This window comes from Pipistrellus kuhlii, unplaced genomic scaffold (assembly GCF_014108245.1).
Source record: "Pipistrellus kuhlii isolate mPipKuh1 unplaced genomic scaffold, mPipKuh1.p scaffold_m20_p_15, whole genome shotgun sequence".
In the NCBI taxonomy this organism is placed as follows: Eukaryota; Metazoa; Chordata; class Mammalia; order Chiroptera; family Vespertilionidae; genus Pipistrellus; species Pipistrellus kuhlii.
In genome coordinates, this window is record NW_023425460.1 from 46037856 (window position 1) to 46062859 (window position 25004).

Genomic DNA, 25004 nt, shown 5'->3' on the forward strand with positions numbered 1-25004 from the left:
AGGGAGGGGACGGTCAGGAGGGAGGAGGGAGGGGGGGGAGGGGAGGGGACATCAGGGAGGAGGGAGGGGACGGTCAGGAGGAGGGGGACGGTCAGGAGGGAGGGGACGTCAGGAGGAAGGGGGTACGGTGGGAGGGAGGGGACAGTCCAGGGAGGCGGGGCACTGTGCCAGGGAGGGCGGCGGACGGTCAGGAGGGAGGGGCCGGTCGGTGGGCGAGGGGACGGTCAGGAGGGAGGGGTCGGTCGGGGGGGAGGGGACGGTCAGGGAGGGAGGGGACGGTGAGGGAGGGAGAGGGTGGTCAGAGAAAGAGGGGATGGTCAGGGGCGGAGGGGATGGTCAGGGAGAGAGGGAACATGTGGAGGGCAAATGGGGGAGGGCGTGGGGGGCATGTGGAGGAGGTTTGTGGAGGAGGGCACATGGGGGTACTGGGGGTGTGTGGAAGAGGGCATGTGAGGACGTGGGACAGGGCATCTGGGTGAGGGCACCTGGGGGCAAGGGCTTCTTGCAAGCCCAATGCTCTTGTCTAATTTCTAAGCTACGGCGACCTCAGGTTATTCCTTTTATTCCAATTTCTATACTATTGATGCAAGACATTTTGTGATCACAAACCCTAGACCCTGGCCTCCCAGTGATTATTTTAATTTAATGGCAAAGAAATCCTCACTCCAAGCACAGGATCCAAGCTGTCATTCCCACGGCTTCTGTCACGTCCCCGGAGGCAGCCTGACACCCCCCCCCCCCCGGGCCCAGAGCTGCTCACGCCTCCCTCCCCCCCTCCCCACGGCCGCTCCGGTGCCCGTCTCCCGTCCTGCTATAGAGCCTGCCCGTCCCCCCACAGATGATGGGAGCCATTTCCGTGGGAAGCCACACTCTTCCCAGCCGGCGCTCAGGGAGGCAAGTCACATCGCGGAGGCGCGGAAGCCATCACCGCCCATTCAGGGGCCGCGTGCTCGGCATGCTAACGAGGCGCGGGCCTGCCTGGGGCCCAGAACCGGCGGGGACACGCAAGGTCACTCCCACACCAGCAGGTGACCAGCCCCGTGCCCACCCCCGCTCCCCAAAACACCCGCTCACTGGGGACCCCCAGGCACTGAATCATTGATCATGGATGCCTCACGGAGTGGCCGAGCTGTGCTTCCCCGTCTCCAGGGGAAACAACTGGCCAGAGCTCGAACACGGGGAGGCCCAGTGACGGACACGTGCGCGCGCGCGCACACACACACACACACACACACACACACACACACACGTGACGCCACACGCACATGTGTGACCGTTCCCACTGTCTGCATGTTTGAACTGCTGCTTCATACTCATGGAAAGGGGTGCTGAGTCCAGAGCCAGGGCTGAGCTGCCTGCCCTCTCTGCCCGCCCCCTAGCTGGGGTAGGAGAAAGCATCTCCACCAGCACACCTGGGGGGGAGGGGCAGGGAACAGCGAGGAGTCCCCACAGGCCGGCGGGCAGTGCCATCGGCAGGCACACTGGGCTCTCAGGTGCGGCCTACAGACCTCACCTGCCGGGCGCCTGAGGAGAGCGTGTACCCCGTGGAGCTTCGGGCCAATTTTGGCTCCCTGAGCCCAGGATATGTAAAGTCACATATCTCACACACCCCATTTACTATGTTGGTGGGAACAAGTTGCTGTTAAAAAGATACAGCTTGGTGCTTAAAAAGATGCAAAGCATCCTGCAGAATTATGTATTCTGGTAACTCCTTATTAAGCAAAGCTACTGCTTCATAAAAAGCTATAAATGCTTAATAAGAGCTATAAATGTTTATTTGCACGGGGCATACTTCCGGCACAGGCTTTGCGTCGGTCGGTGATAAAGGGCTGGTAGGACCAGAAGAACAGAAACAGGAGGAGAAAGAGAAACGCTCCCCTGGCCGCCAGGGCTTTCCCGGCACGTTTTCCAGGGGCCAAAGCAGCGGCCGCCAACCCTTCAGACCTCACCACCACCAGGGGTCCTCAGCCCACCGCTTGGTGACCGCTGGAGTAAGAACTAGAGTAAGGCCCGGCTGGTGTGGCTCAGTGGTGAGCATCGACCTATCAGGAATCAATCAAGGTTGATTCCTGATCAGGGCACATACCTGGCTTGTGGGCTCGATCCCCAGGAGAGGGCGTGCAGGAAGCATCCGATCCATGATTCTCTCTCATCATAGATGTTTCTCTCTCCCTCTCCCTTCCCCTTCTCTCTCTCTCTCTCTCCCTCTCCCTCTCTCTCTCTCTCTCTCTCTCTCTTTTTTTTAAAGAAGGCTGTCCTCTTCTTGCCTTGATGTTTTTCCTCCAGAAGAACACTCAGAGGAAGCCCTCACATTTTCTCTGAATATGAGCTTAGCTGTAAGTGTAAGCTCCAGTGCATTTTTAAAATATATGTTATTGATTTTTATTTATTTATTTATTTTTTTTTTTTACAGAGAGGAAGGGAGAGGGATAGAGAGTTAGAAACATCAATGAGAGAGAATCATTGATCATGGATGCCTCCTACACACCCCCTACTGGGGATGTGCCCCCAACCAAGGTACATGCCCTTGACCTGAATCGAACCTGGGACCCTTCAGTCTGAAGGCCAATGCTCTATCCACCGAGCCACACCGGTTAGGGCGGCTCCAGTGCATTTTACGAAGTTAAGTAGGAAGTAAGATGACAGAGAGCAGGAAACAGAGGGTCCAGGAACCCAGAAGGCACAAGGGACCGAGCCACACACACTGGCTGTCAGCCCAGCCAGGACTTCCGTGAGGGCCTTCTGAGGACCGGGCGCGGGCTGCCCCGCCCCTCAGCCAGCGTGAGGACGCAGGAGAGCAGGCAGCAGCCTGGGCCGGGGCCACGTGGAGAGAATCGAGCTGTGTTTTCCAGCCAGAACGTCCCTCCTTGCAGGTTTCAGCCTGCCTTCCACAAACCAGCAAGGTGACGGGATTATGCAAAGGTTCGAGGCTTTGAAGAAAGCCGCCTGACAAGATTAAGATACTGATCAGCCGGTCCGAAGAGAGAGAACACGGGCGGCGGGAGGCGTGGGGAGGCAATGCGGGGCAGGTGAGGTGCTCTGCAGGTTACGTGCGTGGAGAAGTCATTAAAATCCCCGTTAGTTGGAGCAGGGTTGGAAGAAAACGCATCCGAGGATGCAAAGCGGCGGATAAGACAGAACCATGACTTCTGCGTTTAAAGGAAACGTGAGGTTCTACTTTGCAATCCTCCCAACAGGAGTGGAGACTGCCTCCCGGGACAGACAATCAGCATCCCGGAGGCTACAATGCCCGCTGATTGCCGAGGGCACGGCGTGCACCGCATGGCAAACCCTGAGGCCGTCAGGTACCCTCCTCCCGGTGAGGGCTCCATCTTCCTGTCTCCTAACGGAGCTGTTCTAATTGGCTGCCACCTCCACTCCTGCACACGGAGGAGCGAATCCACAGGGCCAAGGCCCACAGACAGGACTGCAGGGAGCTCAGGGACGCGCAGGGCCCTCACCGTGCTGCGTGAAGAGGTCGCTGTGGATGAGCTCAATCAGGCAGTACAGCTTCTGGATGGTCAGCAGCCCCACCGGGACGTTGAGGATGAAGTCGGTGAACATTTTGCTGCGAGAAAGAACGAGAAAAGGGTTTAGGGAAATGCCGCTACATGGTCCCGAGTGTCAGGAGACTGTGGAGACGCAAGGTCATTCAGGGGTCACCCCATGCGGCCAGAATGCTGGCTAACGCCTGGTATACAATAAGGGCCAAAATCTTGTCCCAAAAATGATCCTTTAAAATTTTCCTGTTTCATTTCACACCCACTGGCATGGCTACTGTGTAACAGACAGGAAACAACTGTTAGCCAGGAGGCGGAGAAACGGGAACCCCCAGCCTACGCTGGGGGACTGTAAGACGGTGCAGCCACTTGGGAAAACATGCTGGCAGTTCTGCAAGATATTGACAAGTTACCCTCAGAGCCAGCCTTTCCACTCCCAGGCATGTGCCCACGAGAAACAGAAATGTGTATCCATGCAAATCCATGTGCGTGACCCGCAGCAACGTGGCTCAGGGCCCTGGGGGGGAGGGGGGGAGACAGCCCAGAGGCACAGCAGCCGGAGGGTGCACACACTACACGCAACACAGCCCCGCCACTCCCCCACCACAGGATCGGCACTCGGACACGGCCTGCAGCATGGATGTGCCCTGAAAACATCACGCTAAGTGAGGAAGGACACACCCCCACGGGCCACACAGTGTGTGCCCCCGTACACCCCGAAAAGGCATGTCTCTAGGTGCAGAGAGGAGCGAGCGGCTGCTGATGGGCATGGGGGAGGAGGGACAGGGGATGGGCCCCAGGGGTCTTACTGGGCAATGCATGCAGCTCTTCTAAGACGATATTATGGTGAGGGTCCCAGAATGGAAACCGTATCGCTGAACGTGCTAACACGGGAGAACTTTATAGCACACATTTCACATCTCAGCAGCAAGGGAGCCCAACCTTACGTTCACAGACGGCCAGAAGCACTTCCGGAGCACTAACAGAGCTCTTGTCAGCAACCAGAGAAGCGCAAGTTAGAACGGTGAGATCCGCCCTCGCCTATCACGTGGTCAGACTTGTACAATAATAATTTCAAGTTTTGGCAAAGTTTAGGAAGACAGGTGCCGAAACATGCACCTGTTTAGTATGACCTTCGGGAGGGCAACCAGATGATAGCTATGAAAAATCTTTTAAGAACACGCAAGACCTAGTCGTTCCGCTTCTGGTTATGCTAATGACGTAAATAAGGGCAGATGCTACAATTAAGCTATAAGAAACTGTATCCTCGCATAGTTCCCAATAATTAAAACCTGAACAGCCCTGGCCGGTGTGGGCCCAGTGGACAGAGCATCGGCTTGCGGACTGAAGGGTCCCAGGTCCAATTTCGGTCAAGGGTACATGCCTGGGTTGTGTACTTGATCCCCAGTAGGAGGATTGAAGGAGGCAGCCGATCAATGATTCTCTCTCATCATTGCTTTTCTTATCTCTCTCTCTCCCTCTCCCTTCCTCTCTAAAATCAATAAAAAATATATTTTTTAAAAAAGTAAATAAAATAGAGAATGAACTGACTACAGTGTACCACCCGTTAGTACACAAACCACTGACTCAGCACAGGAGGGCTAATAACGGCCCCTCGGCCACGCCCCCACGGTAAGATTAACTGACGGCACGTGGAAAGCGCTGTGTGCGGGGAGGAAACACGCAGTCACTGTGTCTCTTGTTGGTATTTGGGTAAATGACGGCCAGTGTCAGGGCGCCCCATGAAGGTCACAGAGGTGATGATGTGGATGATGATGCGTGCTGTGGGGAGGCAGGGTCCGGTGGGAGACAGTGAGCAGGAGCTGGGTGTGCGGGGTGGGTACGGGGCGGTGTAGGGGGGAAGCACAGAGAACAGAGGGACTCAGGGATTTAGGTGTGACTGGTTCTCCTGTGACCTCTTCTGTTTCGTTAGAACGGGAATCAAGTTTCCAAGCAGGAAAAGTATGCCCGTGGTGTTCCATGTCTTTTTCTTATTCTTAAAAATATATATTTTATTGATGTTTCACAGAGAGGAAGGGAGAGGGATAGAGAGTTAGAAACATCGATGAGAGAGAATCATCAATCAGCTGTCTCTTGAACATCCCCTACTGGGGATGTGCCTGCAACCAAAGTACATGCCCTTGATCGGAATAGAACTTGGGACCCTTCAGTCTGCAGGCTGACGCTCCACCCACTGAGCCACACCGGTTTCGGCATCTTTTTCGTTTTTAATCAGCAGAGACGGTGTGCACCCGGGGACCGCACACTGAGCAGGCCCGGGAAGGGCCTGGACGGCCTTCAGGCCCGGAGCCACCTTACCTGAGCTCTTTGGGGTCAAACACCAGCTTCACGTCGTTGACAATCGTCGGCAGGTACTTGAGCGCGGCCCCCTGCAAACCAAGACCAGAGGGGACGGCTGAGCCTCGTGTGGTGGGGCAAACAGGAACACGGATGGGTGATTCCAGTGCGGAACCACAGGCACGCCGGGAAGAGTTCGGAACCACAAGAACGCTTGCCAGGTGAGCGGCTGCTGGCTGGTGACCAAGGAGCCAAGAAAAAACCGATGACCACATGCCGGTCCCTGGCCACAACCTCCGCAGAGCGTGGCAGCAGCACTCAGAAGCCCAGCTCAGTGCCGGCTGACCAGCGCCCACCTGCCGTTCTCTCCTCGGCCCTGGCGCAGCGAGCACACGGGGAAACTGTGCCCTCAGCGGGACCCTCTCCCATCCGGATCCCCGCACGCTCTCATGGTCAGCAATTAAACCTTCTTCCCCTCTACGTCCAGCCCTATAGCAGGAAGCATTTTTTCTGCAGTAACTGTATCGCCTATGTTCATATTATGCATCTCCTAGAAAGCTGATGCTTGCAAAAACAACAGAGTGGTGGCAATAATGTTGCAATGCACTAAGCTGGGACCCCGGTACAATGTATCTCTCATCCCCTCAGACCTCCCACAGGCAGTGGGCAGTGCTGGAAGGCGAGAAAACTCACAAGGGAGACCTGAGCCAATGGCTTCGCCCCTGGTCGCACAGCCAGCACTGAGCTGAGTCCGAGGGGAAGGCAGGTGGGGGGGGGGGGGGGGGGGCAGAGCCTCTGCCTCCTCTCTATCCGGCGGGACAGGTTCCTGGGTCGGGCGTCCTGATGGGTCGGCCGCCCCAGCGGTCACTCAGTGACCCCTCCCCCCAGGCTGGGCTCCCCACCCTGAATGAAGCGGAGGAAGGTAACACTCGAGCCAAACCCCCCCGGGATGCGTTAGCTCAGAAATCACACGGAAAAGCACCGGAACGCGAAGACTGCAGCGCCCGTTCGGCCAGCCCTCCTTCGCCTGCTTCCCAGAAGCCGGAGCGAAGTTGAAACACAATTCGAGGTGCGACCTCTGAAGCGGGCGTGGGGCGGAAACAGCTTCGTTCTGGCCTCAGAGAGTCTTGCTCAGATGGCCTTGAAGCGGCTGTGAGAAGCTAGTCACTTATCGTGATGTTGAATAATCGGCATTTGCATGGGTGACTGCAAGTGACTGCTCGGACCCCCAGCTGCTCCACTTGCGTGTGAGGGCCCGAGAGCCAGGGGCACACGCATCCTGCACTTTACCCCGAGCCGAAGCGTCCCCTGCCCGCAGCGACCGCATCGATCCCGCCACGGGACAAAGCAGACAGCGACCAACGACATGGGCTTTCCTTCCGCCGAGGCCTCCAGGCTCCCTGTGAGCCAGAGAGGCCGGCGTCCCCACCCGGGGCCAGGCCTGTGCCCACAATCCACAGTGGGGTGTCTGCCCGGGACCCAGACACCTCAGAATCTCCCTGACACCCAGGCTGACTGAGATTCCTCCAAAACCACCCAAAGACATCCCCCCGCACCCCTTTCAGATGGCTGCATCCGGGGCTCCCGGGAGCTGGGTCCCCTCAGCTGGAGGAGCAGCCAGGACACGGAGAGGGACAGGCAAGTCCCCTCACCCAAGGGCTCTGACTGACTCCCAGAGCCCATTCCACCTACGCCCCCCCGGGCCACACGGCTCTTCGTCCACAATGTCAGCTTCGGCACCCTGTGGGCCTATCGAGACCCCATTTGCTCTGTGGGGAGCGCCCCACGGAGAGGGCGGGGGAGGGGAGCTAATACAAGACAGCAGCATGCAGAACCCCCAAACTCCACCTCCCTTCAGTGAAAGCTCGGGCTTACGAGGCCCCACGCAGGGAGGAAATATCCCGTGGAATCATTAGGCAAAGCACAAACCAGGAAGGAGTCAGGATAATGGGAACGGAGAGTAAGTGGGGGGTATTTTCCCCATTTTTGTCTTATTTTTCTTAGTTTTTTTGTAAATCAGTTCTTTATTTAATAACATCTTATTCAGAATGTGTGGTAATGGGGGGCTGTGGGTTTGGCCCCCCCGGGGTGTGTGCAGGAGGCAGCCAATAGATTATGCTTCTGTCACTGATGCTTCGGGCTCTCTATCCCTCGCCCCTCATCTCTTTTTAAAATTCAGTAAAGGAGCCCTGGCCAGTTTTGCTCAGTGGATAGAGCATCGACCTGTGGACCAGAGGGTCCTGGGTTCGATTCTGGCCAAGGGCACGTACTTTGGTTGCAGGCTCCTCCCAGGCCCAGCCCTGGTCTGGGTGCGAGCAGGAGGCAACCCATCGCTGTGTTTCTCTCACATCAATATTTCTCTCTGTCACTCCGTCTCTCTTCCACTCTCTAAGAATCAGTGGGAAAATATCCTCAGGTGAGGATTTAAAAAAATAATAAAGGGGGGGGGGGGGGAGAAAACAGAAAATGCTGAAGTTTTTCTAATTGCTGGCATAGTTCACATTAAAGAAATTAAATAAACTTTATACCCTTTTCTAAGCGAATTAAATTGTCATGCATCTCCGGAGAGTGCCAACTTAATCCAAACCGTAAACCAAAATAAAAAATAAAATGCACTTTCCATATAGTAGCGGTTTAATGGTGTAAGTGCCTCTCTGGCTAAAAATATTACCGCTGATGGTGATTAATAGACACTATTTTAGGGTAATGTTCAGGCTAGATTATTCAGTATAATTATTTTAATTAAATCCATTAGCATATCTTTATATAAGATTACAAGAGCTATCGATGATACAAAATAAGTTTTTCTTGAATAATGTATGAAGCAATTATTAATTTACATATTTCTCGGGAAAACGCATGGTTAAACAATTCCGTTTGGAGGTTTGAGCTGAAGTGTGTAGGGCCCCCAATCCTCCTCGGAGACCTCAGCGTTCTGTCTCCGGGAGATTCAGGCACGGCCTCGGGAGAGCCGGAACATTCTGGAAGCCCAAACTGGCAGAAACTGGTTACCTCTCCAGACAGCCCCATGGGGTGGAAAGGGGGAGGGGGTGGCAGCGTGTGACTCGAGCCCAGTGGTTCTCAACCTTCCTAGCGCTGCGACCCTTTCATACAGCTCCTCAGGTGGCGGTGACCCCCAGCCATAACATTATGTAATATTATCTTGCTACTGTTGTGAATCGTAATGTCAGTATCTGTGTTTTCCGGTGGTCTTGGGCGACCCTGCTAGCGGTTCTCACCCTGTGGGCGCCTAAGACCATGGGAAAACAGATGTTTACATTGCAGGGACTCGTTAGCAGGAGGAGCTGTATTAAAGGGCCGCGGCATTAGGAAGGTTGGGAACCGCTGAGTGAATGGGTGATTTAGGATGCAGCTGCGTGTCTCTGAAATGCTCTGGGGAAGGGAGCTCCAGCTGTAAGCTCGCCATTGGCTGGGGAGCAGGCGCTCAGACGGGCCTGCGGGCTGCGGTGGCCGGAGCCGCGGTCATAGACCAGAACGAAGCCCCCATGAGCCTTTGGTCTCCGAGGCGGCCGGCTGGGCAGGCGGCTCCTTTCCCAGCGCGACCACCATCTTCACGGGGACACCTGCGGCCGGGCTGGGGCGCGGCCTGTGGCAGGTGCGGGCCAGCCGTTCGCAGCCTCCCGCCAGCGCCGCCCTCTTGTCCGGGGACACAATGAGCCACGGGCTCGGTGCGCTGACTCCGAGCCCCTGCGGCCGGTCAGGGAAACGGAGGGGAGAGTGAGGACAGACGGAATCACAGGCAGTTTTGGGCCCAGGAGCCATTGGAGATTTCTAAGTATCTTCCCACGTGATCTTGTTGGATGGGTCTCACTCGCGTCTGCTACGTTCCCCCGAGTCAGACCCCCTCCCTCGGGGTTTGGCGGAAGACAAGGGACTTCCGTGACGTCGTTGCCGAGATGGGAACCTTCCGTCTGCAAAACGGTGACTGGGTCTTTTTTAAAATATATTTTATTGATTTTTTACAGAGAGGAAGATAGTTAGAAACATCAATAGAGAAACATCCATCAGCCGCCTCCTGCACTCCCCACACTGGGGATGTGCCTGCAACCAAGGTACATGCCCTTGACCGGGATCGAACCTGGGATCCTTCAGTCCGCAGGCCGATGCTCTATCCACTGAGACAAATCAGCTTCGGCCAGTGACTGAGTTTTGCTTGGAAGGCTGCCTCCTGGCCGCGCTTCCTGCATTTTGCTCTTTCACAGTCGGTGTGGTCCCGACATCGGACATGTAGGTTCCCATCATGGGTCCTGGTGTCCTGTGTTGGGTGAACTCTCCGTTTTCTCTGTGGAAATGGGGGTACATTTGTGACCCCTCTGGCTCAGAGAGAATGTGCAAAGCCTGGCGCAGTGTCGGGTTAGACGTGGCTCCTAGGGGGACCCCTGCTGGCTTAGATGTTTGAGATGCTCTGACCCCCCCCTCATTTGCATATCAGAGGTCAGCATGCTCTTGAACCTTTTCGGCTTTGATAGGGGGCGACCTTCGGTGTGTCACCTCAGCACGGCCACGGTGAGCCTGAGAGGGCGGTGAAGGACGGAGAACAGACAGACGAGAAGAAAGCTGGGGCTGGGTGGGACCCCGCTGTCTGACGGAGAGACAGCGCCACAGCCCGCAGGCCGAGTCTCCATTTTACAGCAGATCCCACGGGCAGAGGAAGGGCCTGGTCATGTTCTCGCGGGCTTCGATCCGCTCCACCACACGCACCTGACCCAGCCTGTTTACCGGCTGCTCCTCCCGCAGCCCTGTCACTCAGCCACGTGGGCCACAGGTGCGGACCATAAGGGCAAGCTCACGAGCACAGCCTTTGGCTGTTGCTGTGCTGGGACTTGCACGTGGCTTCGCCACGAGAGGAGCTGCCCTCTCATTAGCCCAGGCTTGAACCTGTCGGAACGCTGTGGCCGCTCTCCAAAGTCAGGGTTGGGGGTGGAGGGTTTGCTGTGTCCCAGGGTGCCGGCACCCTAGTCCCCTTCTCAGAACTGAAGCCGCCTCACGTCCACGGCAGGTGTGAGCCCTCTGGCAGGTGTGAGCCGTCAGCGCGTTTATGCCTCAGTGAAGGGCAAGGCCAGAGGAGGTCCAGCCAATATTTAACTTCAGCACCAGCGCGGCATCAGACCGGAGTGTTCATTCCTAAAGCACTGACAAAGCTTTGGCTGTATCCCCCCAAACTGCGTGTGTCCTGCGGGGGAATAGGGGTGAGAAGGGGCTGGGCATGAAGGCCACTCAGGGCTGAGATCTCAGGCACGGCCACGGCCATTGTTGGCAGTGGGGGCTGCCCTGGACTGCTCGGCTCTGCAGAGTTGGGTTTGGGGCATTTGGGGCTTCGTGGTCAGAACTATTCCAGGCGGTTTTCACTCATTCCCCGATGATTACTGCTAACTCTGGGACCATCCTGGCAGACACTGTCCTGACAGACACTGTCCTGGGACTTACGAGGAGTCTCCTGTTCTGTCCAGGGCTGAGCATTCCAGAACTTTCTGGAGGGAAGCTCGGACGATGGTCTATGGTAGGGGTGTCGAACTCAATCAGAGAAGGGGCCAAAATCTAAAATCCAGCCTAAATCGCGGGCCGAATGGTTTACTGAACAGTCATAAACTGTCATTGTGATGGAAACACAGCAGAGTGCAGTGATGAGCGTGCGATGCGGGCCACATTGCAAGGCCTGGCGGGACGGATTTGGCCCGCGGGCCTTGTGTTTGACACATGTGGTCTATGGTAAGAGAGAGATTTCTGTGTGCACATATGTGTGTGGGGGGTGTGTTATATATAAGTGTGAGCATGTATATGTGTATCTATATGTCTGTGTGTGCATGTGTGTGTTTGGTACATGTATGAGTTTGTGCATGCATGTGTGAGTTTGTGTAGGTATGTGTACATGTGAATATGTGTATAGGTGTGTGTTTGGTGTACGTGTGAGTTTGTGTATGTATATGTATATGTATGTGTATATGTGGGAGTGTGCGTGCGTGTGGCTGCTGTGTACATTCTGACCTGTGTTCCATGTGATGGACTTGGGGTTGGTTTGGAGTGTCCTTTGGTCTATTCTGAAGCACCGTGTCTCACTGAGAAAACCCTGGCTGGCAGGCTCTGCACCGACTTCCTCAGCTCGTGTGTCCCAGCCACGTGAGGAAAACCCTGCTCTCTGCCCTTCCTGAGGCTCCTGCCCGGCTGGGGATGGAGTTCAGTGTTCTGTCTGCCCGTCCTGTGGGCATCAGCCGGCACTCGGCCATGGTCCCTGCGGGCGGGCGCGGGGCCTGGGGTGCGGATTAATTGAGTCTGAGCCTCCGGGTGGGGGGCGGGCGGCACACAGATGGCGAGCTGGCTTCCTTCCGGGCGTCCCTGGGGCTCCATCTCGCCCCCTCCTGGTGCCACTGCTGCCTCCCCATCCCGGTAGGCAGTGTGCCCACAGCTGTGTGCCATCACAGTTAACACGGTGGTTGGGTGAGCTTTGCTCACCAAGAAGCCGGCTCTTATTTCCTTGAAAGGAATGACCCGGCTGGGGATGAATCCGTTTCCCAGCCTCATCCAGAATCCGTCCTCACCGGTGTTTGCTGCTTGTTGACCCTCTCTAAGCTCTCATCTGGGACACAGCCTCTCCACGTGGAAGCTCAGCATTGCTTCTGGCCTCGGGAGCTGTCTGAAGGTATGAGGGATGATGGCGATGCAGACCAGCAGTCTCTACGGCTTCCTGGCCGGGGCGGGTGAGCTCGCGCGGGTGTGCTGGGCTCCGACGGGCCCCTCCTGCAGCCAGGGTGCTGGTACCCCTCCCTTCCCCCCGTTCTGGTCGGCTGCCCGGGTCTCCAGCTGCCGTCTCTAACACAGGACTGGCTCTCGGGACAGGTTCTCCTGTCCTTTCGTCTTTGGACCGTGTCCCGTTCCCACCCCGTGTGGCCGTCCCCTCGGCCCTGCGCTGGCCGGGCCGCGCTGGCCGAGCCCCGCGGTGCTTGGTGACGCAGTGCGGTGCAGCGGGCCGGCCGCTGGCCGCCGCGTGTGGGAGCTCCTCTGCCTGTCCAGATGTCGGCGGAGCCGAGGTAATCCTAATCCCCGTGTCCGTGCCCGCTCACCGGTGATCCCCTGATCCTCCGGCGCCTCCGCGGGGTCTGTCAGAAGCAATAATGGAAAAGCTTCCGGGAGGGATAAGCAGGGCCACAGTCACGCCAGGGCCGTGCTTCTGTAGCTGGGTCGTCCATGGCAACACATGTGCCCACCACGTGTGCCCACGGCCTCCGGCTTTTCTCTGGGATCTTCAGGGTCCAGCTGCCCCGTGGAGGCCCCTCCCAGAGATTTCTCTGTAGGAAAGTGGGGGGGAGGGTCAGAGGGTCTCCACCAGCCTGACCAGTCTAAGCAGGGTGTCCCGGTGAGCTGGGTGCAGGGTCCGCAGGGCGGGGGCACCTCCCCCGGGAAAGCTGTTCATGCCTTCACGTGCTGTGGTTCCTGTAGATCTTTGCATGTGCCGAGTTCTGCGGATGGAGGCCTCTTGATTGCAAACTGCGTAACCCTGCAGTCACACCGGGCAGCTGTTCCAGGTGATGGGCAAGGAGACTCATCGTGTTAGGCCACATGTGTCAAACACAAGGCCCGCGGGCCAAATCTGTCCCGCCAGGCCTTGCAATGTGGCCCGCACCGCGCTGTCATCACTGCACTCCGCTGCGTTTCCATCACAATGACAGTTTATGACTGTTCAGTAAACCATTCGGCCCGCGATTTAGGCTGGATTTTAGATTTTGGCCCCTTCTCTGATAGAGTTCAACACCCCTATGTTAGGCTGTCCAGTCTTTCCGACGTGACACACTCAGGCCGTGTGATTCAGAATCCCAGCAAGTCAGTCACGTGGGGAGGGTGACACGCTGATGCTGAGGCCGGAGACCTGGCAGACACTCCCGATGCTGGAGGAGGACGCCGAGCATGGACACTCCCTGACCTCAGGTCTGACCGTAAGGCTGGTCATCTGATCGCCTGGACCCCGCTCACTGAGCTCTGAGAGAAGGGAATCATGGGTTCTTGGCCAGATGGGTCACTGGCTCCACAGTGTCCAAGTGTTAAAGCGTCCTCACTCTTTTTGTTTTATTTTACTGATGTCAGAGAGGAAGGGAGAGGGAAAGAATTGCTGCATAGCAGCTTCCAGTCCTGCCTGTGTGACCTCTGCACACGGTGATGGATTCCGCATCGAAGACGGTTTAAAATATAGGTTTTTTGCACGGATTTCCTTCTCTCCAGCTTAGTGTTTAAGGTCAGCAGGTGGCCAGATTGCACCCCCTTCTCCCAGCCCCGACGGGGTCGCAGTGAGAGCGCAAACAGAGGCGAAAGGGGGAGATGGGTGGGGAGGGAGGGGCAGCGACTGTCTGGCTGGAGCATCGGGAGCCAGACGTGCCTGCCCCCTGCATGTCTCCTCCCTGGCTCTGGGCACTTGTCAGCCTTATCTCTCCTTCTCCCCCGCCCTTGCTCCTCTGTGCTCCCCAACATCTCTGCTCGGCCCCAAAACGCTGCCCATCCCCGGACCACACTGCGCTCGCCTGGCTTGGAGCCTTGGCTCGGTAACGGTGTCTGTCCCTGGAGCGCATCCCTCTCGGGGGACTTGCCCGTCAGCACCGAGGCCTCCGGTTCCTGTGTACCCCTCCTGTGCTTCCCGCTCTCGCCCCCAGAGGCCTCGGCCCAGCCCCGTGCCTGTGAGCGCCGAGGAGCAGGTGTGCTGGCTGCTGCCTCTGGCCCTTCCCCGTGGCCCGCAGCCCCTGGCGCTTGGCTGGTGAGCACCTGGCCTGGCAGCCGGGCGCCAGCGCCTTCAGAACAAATGAGGGTGATGTGTGAGCAAGGCCAGCTGAGCGCACTGCACCGGCCTGGCCGGAGAGGCGAGCCTGGGCCCTGGGCCTGTCTCCCGCACGCGGCCCAGCCCCATCTCCCTGCCTCCGCCTGCGCTGGGCCTTGTGTGCGCCGCTGAGCCCTGACCCGCCTGCTTAGATCCGAGAAGCCCTCGCTGTGGACACGGGTCCCGTGGTGCAGGAGAGCCGCCATGCCCTTCCCCGGAGGGTGGGCTTCCCGCGGAGAGCTCATCAAGCCCAGAGCGCGCTGATTCGCACTCGCAGTAGTGGACGTGATTAGACACAATCCTCCCGTGTGCTCGCAGAAAAGGCTGGATGGCAGGTGGTGGGCGGGCTGCCTTGTTTTTCCGAAGGGGAGTTCTCAGCCTCCCAGCGGGGCCTGTGTGAGGGCCGGAGAGGAAGTGCGTCGCAGGCGCGTGTTCCCTGCGCTGTGGGTCCCGGGTCCGGTTCGCAGGACGGCTGCCTGGCCCCAGTGTGGGGACCGCTGGCTTTTGTCAGGAGGAGGAGGAGTTTATGGATTTAAAGATCACAGGCTTTCCCCTCCTCACACCTTCCCACACACCCCCCACCGCCCCCAAATTAGAATTCAAAATGTCTCTACTCCTTTCAGAGCCCCAGGACTTTACGTTCTGTCGTCTGTTCACTAAAGGCGGCCCTCTGTTGTTTCCTTTTACCTCCTTTATCCCGCAATCTCTCACCCGTCACCTCCTGGGCGAACTATGGGTGTTTTCACGACTTAGGAGTCACCAGTACTGCCCTGGGAGTGACTGCTGTGCACTGCAGCCAGGACGGTGACAGACAAAGCCCCTTTCGGCTGAATGGGTGCGCGCGCCACGAACTCGGGGGGAGAGGCGTCTGGGTGCTTCGCTGTAACTGCCTCCGGTGTATGTGGGTGAGCAAGGTGCCTGGTTCAGAGCCGCCCGCCCCAGCGGGCTAAGGCATCAAGTCCAAGTGCACCCAGGAGGCCCTCCCCCCGGCCGGCCGGTCCTCTCAGCGCCAGGCTTCCCGGCACGGCCCCGCTGCCCTTGCCCGTGGGGTGCCCCCCACTGCACGCCTGGGCTGGGGAGGCGGGCTGTGGGTTAGCGTGTCCTAGGCCACACTGTGCAGGTCCTATCATACAAACCGGATCTGAGAACCCCCACCCCCAGGAGCGGCCACCTGCCCTGTCCTCCGAAATGCGCCTCTTGAGGCCTGATCACAACTTCTCATTTTATTTCACAAAGGCACCGCGACGTGCTGGCTGGGAGCCTTGATGCCAGCTTGCCGTGCTGGTCCAGGCGGCCTGGCAGAACGGGCTCAGAAGGAGCAGTGTAGCCGCACTTGGCAGCTTCCGGCTGCCGGGGGCAGGTGTTGGCTGTCGCTGTAATCACCCTCTTAAAGGTCATTTAAAGGGCAGGATCCGTGGTTACACTGCAGCGACGGCAGATCAGGACTGTGTGCCCGACACGCACGCGAGGGAAGACAAGTCCTACCGTCACACCGAGGGCGGAGGGCGAGGGGGGGGGGGGGGGGCTTGGGAAACTGCTCCCCGGGTCCAGGCAGGGCCGCGCTGTGAACATCTCAGGTTCATGTGAGATGGTCACCACAAAGGTGTGCGAGAGGACGGAGGCCGAGGACGCGGTCAGGAGAGAATGTAAGACCAGCCCGTGCCGCGCGGGAGCGGACAGAAATGTCTCCCAGGTGATAAACAGGGTGACAGGGCTGTGGGGGGACGCCAGGAGGAGGCGCGGTGGCGGGAATGAGGCATTGCAAGTGGACAGCTGGCTTCTGTCTGTAGACATAGAAGCAGATGTGTGTGAGTGGCCAAAACAGGACACTCTCTCACGGGGAGAATGAGGGACTGTCAGACCCAGAGCCACCTGACTCCTGGGCACAAAGGTACTCCCTGCGGCAGGGCGGGTGGGAGCGATGGGGCGAGTGATGTCTGTGGAGTGCTCCGGAGTGCTCCGGAAGGGGAAGAAACGGGGTGCGGTTTGCGTGGAAGGGCCCACACTCTGCAGCGGGCACTCAGTGCTGCCCCTGCCCCTGCCCCTGCCCCTGCGGGTGCCCTGGGCTGTCCAGCCTCGCAGGGCTGCCTCCCGGGGTGGGGACACGGAGCTCCCCTGAGTGCCCTAGGTCAGCGTCCGCGGGCACTGGTGGTCCCTGAGGTCCCAGAGGTTGGCCATCGCCGTCCCAGGTGGCACTGTGCAGCTCCCGGACCGGGAAACCCGGCCCCTGAGGGGCACCTGCCTGCTCCGGGCGTGGCTAGATCCACACAAAGCTGCCACAGCGATGGGAGCTTCCAGAACGTGGCTCCTGACTTCCCGAGCGTCCCAGGAACCCGGCTTCTCTACGGATGCTGAGCACTCAGCCAAGATGGGCCTCTGCTATGTCAGAGCTAACCTGACCGTGGCCGAGCCCGGAAACCTGTGCGGGCGCTGTCCACGGGGGCCGGGCCGGGGCGGGGCGGGCAGCTGGGAGCCTTTGGGAGAACACTGAAGGGGCTGGTTCCTGGCCCTGTGAGGATGATCGGATGCGGGGGGCGGGGGGGGGGGGGGGGAGCAGGGGAACAGCAGTCCCTGAGAACGCCGGCTTTCGCTTCCAGATCCCAGTTCCCGTAGCCTGAGGAGGAGCGGGGGCTTCAGGGAGGCACCCGGGGAACTTCAGTTAGAGTCTTTGTTCCCAGGAAAACATTGCCCTCCTCCTCTTCCCCATCCTCCTCCTCCTCCTCTTCCTCCCCCCCTCCTCTTTCCCCCCTCCTCCTCCTCCTCTTCCTCCCCCCTCCCCCTCCTCCTTTTCATCTTTCTCCCCCCTCCTCCCCCCTCTTCCCCATCCTCCTCCTCCTCCTCTTCCTCCCCCTCCTCCCCCCTCCTCCTCCTCTTCCTCCTCTTCCTCTTCCTCCCCCCTCTTCCTCCTCCTCCTCCTCCTCCTCTTCCTCCCCCCTCTTCCTCCTCCTCCTCCTCCTCCTTCTCGCCAAGCGTGCTGGGGGTCGGGACTGCAGCCAAGTGCCAGCGAGGTCCCGCCGATGAATTGTAAGGAACAGCGCTGAGCTGGAAGCCCGCGTCGTTTGGGCTGCCTGCCTAACGGGAGCCAGAACCACGCGGGCATTAATTGGTCATTAAAGAGATAAAGGACCCCGAGGCCGCCCTGGGGATGAATGGGAACCTCTCCCCATTTTTCACGAACCCTCCTGTTTGTCCCATTCCCGGCCTTCCGAGACCGGCGCCGGTTACTTAACTTCCTCTGACGAGCCGGCCGCTCCATTTTTCAGGAAATGCAATTATTTTCTGGCGGCTGCCTTTGTATTTAATTTCAGTTTTCTCTGTTGAGCCCACCTCGTGCTTTACCCGTGGGTCTCCTCCCCGTGTGTGTGTGTGCGTGTGTGTGTGCGTGTGTGTGCGTGTGTGTGCGTGTGTGTGCGTGTGTGTGCGCGTGTGTGTGTGCGTGTGTGTGTGCGTGTGCGTGTGTGTGTGCGTGTGTGTGCGTGTGTGTGTGCGTGTGTGTGTGTGCGCGTGTGTGTGTGTGTGTGTGTGCGTGTGTGTGTGTGTGTGTGTGTGTGTGTGTGCGTGTGTGCGTGTGTGTGCGTGTGCGTGCGTGTGCGTGTGTGTGCGTGTGTGTGTGTGTGTGTGTGTGCGTGTGTGTGTGTGTGTGTGCGTGTGTGTGTGTGCGTGTGTGTGTGTGCGCGTGTGTGTGTGCGTGTGTGTGTGTGCGTGTGTGTGCGTGTGTGTGCGTGTGTGTGTGTGCGTGCGTGCGTGTGTGTGTGTGTGTGTGTGTGTGTGTGCGTGTGGCCGCTGTAAGAGGGAGGCACCCCGAGTTCTGAAGCCCATTGAACCCAACGGCCCGCCCGCCAGCCGCCACCAGGTGCCTCGCAGGTCCCTTTACCAGTTCCGGCGCCCGGGGAGACGCCCAAACTTGGATCCATTTCACTGGTTATCACACCATTTCCTGCCCCTTCCCAGGACCGCTTCCCTGTCCTGCGGCCACCCGGGAAGGAAGCTCTGTCTTCTGGAGCAGAAGCACCACTTCCGCCCCCACCCAGGCTGCAAGCAGGACCGTGGCTTCTCTGTCACCCACACCTGCCAGAGGCGGTTAGAAAGACACCTGTGCGAGCATCCATTTGGGAAAAGGAGAGGCCGGAGCAGGTACATGGGGGTCCCCACCCCCCTGATCTCGTGACCTGGCCTCTGGGAGCTGTGCCCCGTGTGTGTGTTACTGTCCTCACCCCGACCTCCTGGCCTCTGGGTGTCAGCGTGTCCCCACGAGCTCCCCAGACCCGTGCATTGCCTCGGTTCCGTGGTGACCTCTTAGCCTCCCTCTCCTCATCCCCCAACTCCCCCCTGACTTCCTGCCTCCTGCTCCGGGCTCAGGAGAGCGGAAGATTCTGCCCCTGCCCCTCCCCCCTCCCCTAAGACAAAGGAGAGACCACCATTCCGGGGAGCGGGACCCGGGTGGCTTCTGCCTCTGCAGGTCCCAGGGCCTGTGCGTGAGGCCTCGGGCCGGGTGCGCCCTGGGGAGCAGGGCTGCTGCGCTGGCCTCGGGCTGCTCTGCTCGGCTGTGCGGGGGACAGCGACATTACTCTCCCCACAGCTTTGCTCCGGGAGGAGATGGGCTCATTGCCCCCCGGAGCATGCGCTCCGTTTACAGAAAGCCCCGTTGTCCACCTGGGGACGTCGGTTTGGAAGTTACTCATTTCTGTGTTCACATTGTACACCTCTGCCTGCACACTCCTCTACAGAGAGCGAGGGCACGTTTAGGGGTGGTGTGTGGGACACGAAGCCCAGGGGTGCCCAGGCTGGGGACACGGAGATGCTGGGGGGGGGGGGGGGGGCTCTCTGCTGTCCCTGGGTTTGTACCTGGGTCGATGGCACCGAGCGGCCTTAATTATGGCCTTGGCGCAGCCCTCCCAGGAGCCGGGGGGGGGGGGGGGGGGGGGGGGAAGGGGCGGTGTGTGTGTCATTATTTCACGCCTCATTTTAGAGACTGAGGCCCGTTTCCAGGGTGCTGGTGGTCGCCGCTGGAAACCACTGTGGTCAGTCCCTCCTCCTGCAGACGGGGCCTCTGAGCCGGGAACAAAAGGGCAGTTCTGTGACTCTTAAAAGAACCTTTGTTGTTGAGAAGTATGAGGTAGGTGCCCCTTCCCCCCTTCACCGCCCTCTCCCAGGCCTTCGCCACCCTATTGTCCGTGTCCATGGGGGATGGTGTATGCATCCAAGGTCCTTGGTGGATCTCTTCCCTCCTTCACTCCCCCTCCCCCGCCGCCCCGCCCTCCCCTCTGCCTCCGTCCCCTCCCCGCCAAGGTTCCGCAGTCTGTTCCAGGCTCTGCCTCTGTGACTGTTTTAATGGAAAGCGTTATTAAGCACCAGAGAAGAATGCTCTTATCACCCCAGTTAATTGAATGTTCGGTGGTGACACGCACTTAACCTAAAATGCATCCTTTTCACTGTTTTGTAAATGAACGTTTAGTGCATTCAATTCCTGCCCCGTCACCACTCCATCCCATCGCCTGTTCCTAGTGGTCAGCCGTCTCCCCGCCCTCCTTGACCCCCAGAGCCTGACCGCCCTGAGCCACGGACACGTCATTTCCATGGCGTCATGCAAGGTGTGGATGTCACGACCACGGACTGAGAACCGCTAGCAGGGCCGCCTAAGACCATCAGGAAACACAGATATTCACATTACGACTCATAACAGTAGAGAAACTACAGTTATGAAGTAGCAACGGAAATAATTTGTGGTTGAGGGTCACCACAGCATGAAGAGCTGTATTAGAGGGTCGGGCATTAGGAAGGTGGAGAACCACTGCGTTCCCAGGACACACCCGGAAAGGCGGGCACCGAGGCAGGGACGGTGCGCAGCCGCGGGAACGCTGCCAGGAGTCATGTGGACAATTCCTTTCCTTTGAAGGAATTAGCTGGATGGCAAACGGCCCACTGCACGGGCACCAAACGCCCACTGCACGGGCACCAAATGCCCACTGCATGGGCAGCAAACCGCCCACTGCACAGCTCCTTCTGCAATGAGCCAGCGCCACAGGAGTCGCCAGCACAGGGTGGCCCACAGCGTGCAGGGCCGGGCTGCCCGGGGCCTCCTGGCCCCTCACCCCCAGCACCCCAGGAGCACTCAGTGCCCCTCCGGTGAGGGCACCTTCCCCCCAGGGCCGGAGGGAGACAGGTCAGCACAGGCGGCGAGAACAGCGGGGCACAGGGACAGAGACGGGGACCCAGACCCCTCTCTCCTGCACAGACGGAAGGTGCAGTCAAGGCTGAAGACAGGACCCCTTGTCTGGGCGCGGCGGAGGCCTGACTGATGCCCGGGCACTGATAGCACCTGCTCAGACTGAGGCACCTGGCCCCGTATTCTCATCAAAGCCCCCACAGTTACAGGTAATAAAAGGTAATATGCTAATGAAACCGAACGTCCTTCTGGACGTCATTCCAGACATCCTTCCAGACAAAGCCAGAGCCGGAGGGAAGCAGCCTGGGTCCTGGGCGCCTGCTGGCAGCGGCCAGAGCGAAGCCCGAGTCCCAGGTGCCAGAGGAAAGCCGGTGCCGGCAGCCGGAGGAAGGAAGGCCTGGTCTTGCACAAATTTTCACGCATCGGGCCTCTGGCATTTACATAGAGTGCAGAGCCTCCCTGCCTAGGAGCAGGCACAGCGGACTGTCAGGCCTTAGAGGCCCACAGAGGACAGCATTTCCATGGAATGCAGAGCCTGCCTGCCTAGGAGCAGGCACAGCGGACTGTCAGGCCTTAGAGGCCCCCAGAGGACAGCGCCAGCCCTCACGCAGCGGCAGGGTCCTGGGCACCGCCGAAGCCAGCCGGGCCTCCGGGCTGGGAGGAGGCGCGGCCGCTCCGCCCAGCGGCCCCGGAGCCCTGCAGCCAGGGGCTGGCCGTGAGCGTGGCCGTGGCAGGGAGTGCGGGCCTACCTTCACCATGAGGGTCTGGTCCGACACGCTGCTCATCATGGCGCTGATGGACCGGAACAGCTGCAGGAGGGACTCCATGAAGTCGGCCTCGCCCTTGTTCTCGTAGAGTCTGCAAAGGAACGCACCTCTGTGGCCACGGCGCCCACCCCTCAGGGTGCCTGCGTCTCCCCGCTCAGGGTGCCGGCCGCCAGGTGCTGTTGGGTGGCAGTGAGCCTGTGAGTGACGCTCTGGGCATCCCTGAGCCAGGAGGAGGCTGCTCTGGACCCCCGGCCACAGAGACGCCAGCGCCTCCGAGAAGCTGGGTTTTAATCCGGCTGCATATTGTTTCTCATTGTAACATAACCCAGTTCGTAAACCTGAAAACAGAAATGTCTGGAAAGGGAGGGGAGGAGGTGAAGACAGAGAAAGGGTGAGAGGAAGGAAGGATGGAGAGACCTTCAGCTTTAATTCTATCCCACGGAGGTTACATCGTTAATATTTGGGTATATTTCCTTCCAGTGGTTTCATTTTACTTTTTAAAATACTTTTATTGATTTTAGAAAAAGAAAGGGAGCGAGAGAAATAGAAACATCAACGATGTTTTGCCCTCCTGCATGCCCCCTATTGGGGATCAAACCCACAACCCTAGAATATGCCCTTGACTGGAATCAAACCCAGTACCCTTCAGTCCTCTAGCCGATGCTCTACCCACTGAACCACACCCGCTAGGGCCTGTCAGTGGATTGAAACCTATAATATTACATAATTGAGGTACACAGACTCTTAATTGCCTAAATTTAACATAATTTTATAACCACCTGAGAATGATACCATAACAGTAAACTTGAAATCACTTTATTTTAAAGAACTGATACTAGACAAGTTCACTCATCCCAGAATGGGTGCTGGTGGGAAAAAGGGTGGAGCAGTCAGTAAGTGGGCAATGAGTAAGTTACGCCTGGGTGCATGTATGCAAATGCAGGCTGCTCACTGTGAATAGGTTTCATCCAGAAAGTACTTCTTAGCCGTTACTTCAAGTTGCTGTGTCATGAGGCAGCAACGCGCTTGCATTTAAAAATGCTGCAGCTCAGATGCTTTATCGACAGATACGAGTCTCCAGCCTAATTAAAAGCACCTCTCACCTGAAGACTTGTGCACCAGGCACAGCTTTGTAAACTGAAAATTAATTACCCTGGAGGTATTTATCTCGATTTAAATGAGTCCCTCCGGAAAGTCAGAAACGGTCTAAGATGGGAAACTGGGACCCTGTCTGTCAGCGGAGGGTGTTCAAGCGGGCGTTGGCGTCAATGGCGCAGCGAGCAATTACAATCACGGAGTTGTGGGGTGGAAACCGGGTGGAAGGGAGCTATGGGGGGAGAGAAGGAGAAACAATTGTAATAATCTGAGCAATAAAGATTTATTAAATTAAAAAAATAAAAAATAAATAAAATCACGGGTCATGCCAGGCCAGTGAGCTCAGTGGCTGAATGTCACCCTACGAGCCAGGAGGTCATGGTTCCATTCCAGGTCATGGCATAAGCCAGGGTTGCAGGCTCAATCCCCAATGCAGGGCGTGCAGGAGGCAGCCGATCATTGGTCCTCTCTCATCACGGATGTTTCTCTCTCTCTCTCTCTCTCTCCCTCTCCCTTCCTCTCTGTAAAAAAATCAATAAAATATATTTAAAAAGAAAACACAGCTGACAGCTTGTGAAAGAAGGCAAAATCGACCTTCGAGTTCCTGCCTCGACCCTCGGTCTCATGACCGTGCTGCAGCCAGGCAATGGAGGGCCCTGTGGAGGCCCTGCCATCCTAGCCCGGAGGGCAGGAAGGAACGCGGAGAGGAAGAGGGAGGAGGAGGGGAAGCAGGGGATCAGGGGAGGGAAACCCCTGAGTCCTGGGAGCGCCCGACTGCCCGCCCGCCCAGCGGCGACGACACCTACTGGTTGAAGAGCACGCGGGAGCGCACGATGAACTTGAAGATGTACTCCAGGGCCTTCATGGCCTTGTACAGCTGCTCCGTGACGGCCGGCTTCTCCGCGTTGTCCACGTAGGTCCGCAGCACCTTCGTCAGCTTCCTGTTCGCGGCAGAAACACCCGTGAGTGAGTCCCCCAGTCACAGCACCGCGGTGCGTCCCTGAAACTAGAGAACCTCGTTTGTCAGCTCTCATTTTTTTAAAGGCATTTCCCAAAGAATTATTAAATCTCTCTTCTCACTGCAACCCGCACAATTAAAATTCTGAATAAATGTCCGTGACCCCCACTGTGCGAGGCAGAAGGTAACCAAATGGTCACAGTATGCTAACCGTAATGAACCCCCACACCTACAACCGTGCCCATTTTCCAGATGAGAAGACTGAGACCTAGAGGGGTTAAGCAGCCGAGAGCATCCACAAAGCCCAGGTGGCTGGGCTCCAGTACTGTGCCCCTCGACCAGTGAGCAGCGTCTGAGGCCTGGTCTCCCACCGCCCTCTGGTGTGTGTGTGTGTGTGTGTGTGTGTGTGTGTGAGAGAGAGAGAGAGAGAGAGAGACCCACAGGGCTGGCGGCCAATCAAGAGCAGTTGGGTGGACGCTGAGAATCCAGGGGAGCCACAGCTGAAGCTTCAGAACAAGAGGGAGCGCCTTCTTTAAAGAGCAGAAAGCTGCACTGACAAGTATCGCATGGACTCTTAATCCCAAGAGGCAAGCCGTGACCTCCAAAGAAGCACACACACACATTCATTCATTCATTTATCTGAGGGGGAACTGTGGGGGCGGGGGGGGGGGAGCAGACACCCACCCCCATCTCATCTCTCGGTGTCATCGAACAGGAACTGAAAACATCAGGTAAGGAGAAGAGAAAGAATGAGCCAAAACCAGTTTGGCTCAGTGGACAGAGCATCTGCCTTCAGATTCAAGGATCCTGGGTTTGATTCTGGTCAAGGGCATGTGCCTTGGTTGCGGGCACATCCCCAGCAGGGGATGTGCAGGAGGCACCTGATCGATATTTCTTTCTCATCGGTGTTTCTAACTATCCCTCTCCCTTCCTCTCTGTAAAAAATCAATAAAGTAAAAAAATATATAATATATATATATATATGTATATATATATATATATATATATGTATATATATATATAATTTTTATTTTTTTTTTAAGAGAGAGAAAAAGAATGAATTCCAGAATGAATTGCCAGGATGTACTCCATAACTCCGCGGGGAAGACTTTCAGCTCGTGAGGAGGGAAACACTCATAAACAAACATTCTCCGCAGATTCAGAGCCGTGAGGAGGGGACTGCCGGTCACAGGCGAGAAGGACATGGAGAAGCCCCTTACCAGCAAGCACACGCCAGTAAGCGCTCTGGTGTTCAGACACCCGGAGGACTCACGTGTAGGCCAGCGTGGCGCTGAAGTGCTTCCGGATGTAGGTCTCCAGCACAGGGTTGAAGTGCTGGAACTTCCTGTCAGCGATGAGCCCGATGATGAACACCTGGGGGCGATCAGCCATGCGGTGAGCA

The 25004-nt window shown here is 57.7% G+C and overlaps 1 protein-coding gene across 2 annotated transcripts in view; it reads right to left on the reverse strand.

Moving 5' to 3' along the window:
* DOCK1 (dedicator of cytokinesis 1) overlaps window positions 1-25004 on the reverse strand; it is a 204427-nt gene that overhangs the window by 122724 nt on the left and 56699 nt on the right. For both annotated transcript variants that reach the window (XM_036439319.2, XM_036439318.2), the window contains exons 21-25: window positions 24876-24976; window positions 23451-23585; window positions 21532-21640; window positions 5820-5890; window positions 3462-3568 (exon numbers count right to left, since the gene is read on the reverse strand). In XM_036439319.2, coding sequence (XP_036295212.1) covers window positions 3462-3568; window positions 5820-5890; window positions 21532-21640; window positions 23451-23585; window positions 24876-24976 — 523 coding nt within the window. The remainder of the gene's footprint in view (window positions 1-3461; window positions 3569-5819; window positions 5891-21531; window positions 21641-23450; window positions 23586-24875; window positions 24977-25004) is intronic.